This window comes from Crocuta crocuta, unplaced genomic scaffold, assembly GCF_008692635.1.
Source record: "Crocuta crocuta isolate KB4526 unplaced genomic scaffold, BGI_CrCroc_1.0 scaffold475, whole genome shotgun sequence".
NCBI lineage: Eukaryota > Metazoa > Chordata > Mammalia > Carnivora > Hyaenidae > Crocuta > Crocuta crocuta.
The window spans coordinates 177,337-179,359 of NW_027529518.1; the positions used below are offsets into that span (position 1 = coordinate 177,337).

The 2,023-nt window shown below is 41.5% G+C and overlaps 1 protein-coding gene across 1 annotated transcript in view; it reads right to left on the reverse strand.

Moving 5' to 3' along the window:
* HS6ST2 (heparan sulfate 6-O-sulfotransferase 2) overlaps positions 1-2,023 on the reverse strand; it is an 89,626-nt gene that overhangs the window by 78,101 nt on the left and 9,502 nt on the right. Inside the window, exons 2-3 of the mRNA XM_077760809.1 lie at positions 1,030-1,098; positions 332-364 (exon numbers count right to left, since the gene is read on the reverse strand). Of these exons, the coding sequence (XP_077616935.1) occupies positions 332-364; positions 1,030-1,098 (102 nt within the window). The remainder of the gene's footprint in view (positions 1-331; positions 365-1,029; positions 1,099-2,023) is intronic.

Here is a 2,023-nt window from a genome sequence, read left to right on the forward strand (position 1 = left end):
TCCCTAAACCACCAACCAGCCTAGCGACAGGCAGGCGTGCCTGAAGCACTGTGAAAAACACTTTGTTGATGGTGGGGCGTTCTTAACAAAACACTCTACTGTGTCGTCCTGTTTCAGCAGAAAGGAAAAGGAGCTAATGACCCACTGCCCAACTGTCAAGGGTGCTGGCCCTGAACATTCATCCCACTTTTGCACTAGGTCAGCTTTCAGACCCGAGACTACATGCCTGGGTAGTTTCAGCTGTTTTAAACTTAAANAGGCCACTGCAGAGTCATTTTGTTTGTTCTAGCTTACTTGGGTTCAGTTGAACTAAAAATACATTGTCACTTACCTTGCTGCATCTAGAATCTGAAAAATCCTCCACCTGTTAAAGGAACAGTAAAACCAGGTGCTAGCAAGAGCGTGGTAAGAGAGGAGTTAAAATAAGAAAAGTTTTCCACTTTGCTTTGATAGTGTATTTTTCCAGCTTCCCAGACCACAAGGAAATAGCCCATGGATGGCTCCTCCGCTTTGTTCCCCGTTCACTCTTCTCAAGGAGTGAGGGATTATGAATCAGGGGGCTGAGAAGGGCAGGGCAGCATGAGAGCCAGACCTCTGGAGGGCTACGGGCTGAGAATGATAGATCTACCCCTCGGTCATGTTCATTCCACGCCCCTTCACAAAATTGACGGCAATCTAAGCAAAACACAGAAAGTCAATAAACCAAAAACCAAACCAAAGCAAATGTTATGGCATCACTAAAAAGGAAACACCTGACTGCAAAGACCTATGAGAAATTTACAGGTTTTTTTTTTTTTACATATTATCATGACTATATGCGACACAAATAACAAAAGGAAAAGAATGATTAGACTTTGTTGATGCTCTTCAAACATGTGACAATGCAAAGCGCACACCAAGTGATATATAAATCGTCACTCTAGACCCTTCCACCCAAATGCAAGACATTCACCAAAGGAAGCCATGTTTTTCCATGCAAAACAAACAAACAAACAAAATGCTTAGCTGTTTTCTTACTATATGTCTTACGAGTCACAAAACACATGAATTTCTGATGTTCGCAGGGGCTGGGAATTTGCACACAGGTCAATTGCTAATCTGAGGGTTCAAGGGGAACTCAATTACCTTTTCATTATGAATTAAGCCAGAACAAGGGATATTACAATGTAATAACACATTTGTGTCCAAAACACATTATACAGCCTGTACACTTTCTTGGGAGAAGTGCTTCTTCACATGGGGAATGTCTGGATGCTTTAGGAGTTAACAAAGACTGAATTGTAGTACTAGGAGCACAGCCTTTGCATCACCATTTGCGAAGCAATATAAGACTCTTCTCATAGGTTCCTGGTGTGGCTAACCCCCTTCCCTGGTTCTGTGAGTTGTTAAGACTGCCGGAGAAGCCAACGTTATGAGAAACAAAAGTAATGTACTTGGTGAGCTTGACAAAAGCTCTATTAGACAAGACACCCCATTAGCTGACTTACCATCCAGGGCCCAATGTGCTCCTCTTCCATTCCAGTCGCAAGAAAGAGGCAATCTAGAGTGTTCTGACCTACCTACCCCATGACTTAGCTTCCCTACACAGTGAAGAGAGGCTAGGACCTCTTCCACTGCACTCAGCCTCATGAACAAAAAATAACACAACTTTGGGTGAAAAATTTTTACAAAAGCAACCACTAATAAGAAAACATAAAGCTGTATGTTGACTTTTAGTACTAGAAAACTCCAAAGTCAAATATATAGCACATTCCAAAACCGTCATTTTCTATTCTGCTGCACTAATAGAAACCCTCAAATAATAGAATTACATACAGAATTGATTTATATGGGGACTGGACCAAATTTAACTTTAATCAGGGGAACTATTATCTCTTATGATTTAAAAAAATTTCTATGAAAATTTCCCCACTGCCTATGAAAGTTTGCCTGGTGACTGCGTTGAGAAGACTTTTGGGAGTTCATTGCCTTACCTTGGAAACCAGGTTGCCAGAGGTGGAATATTCAATGGTGACACAGGAAG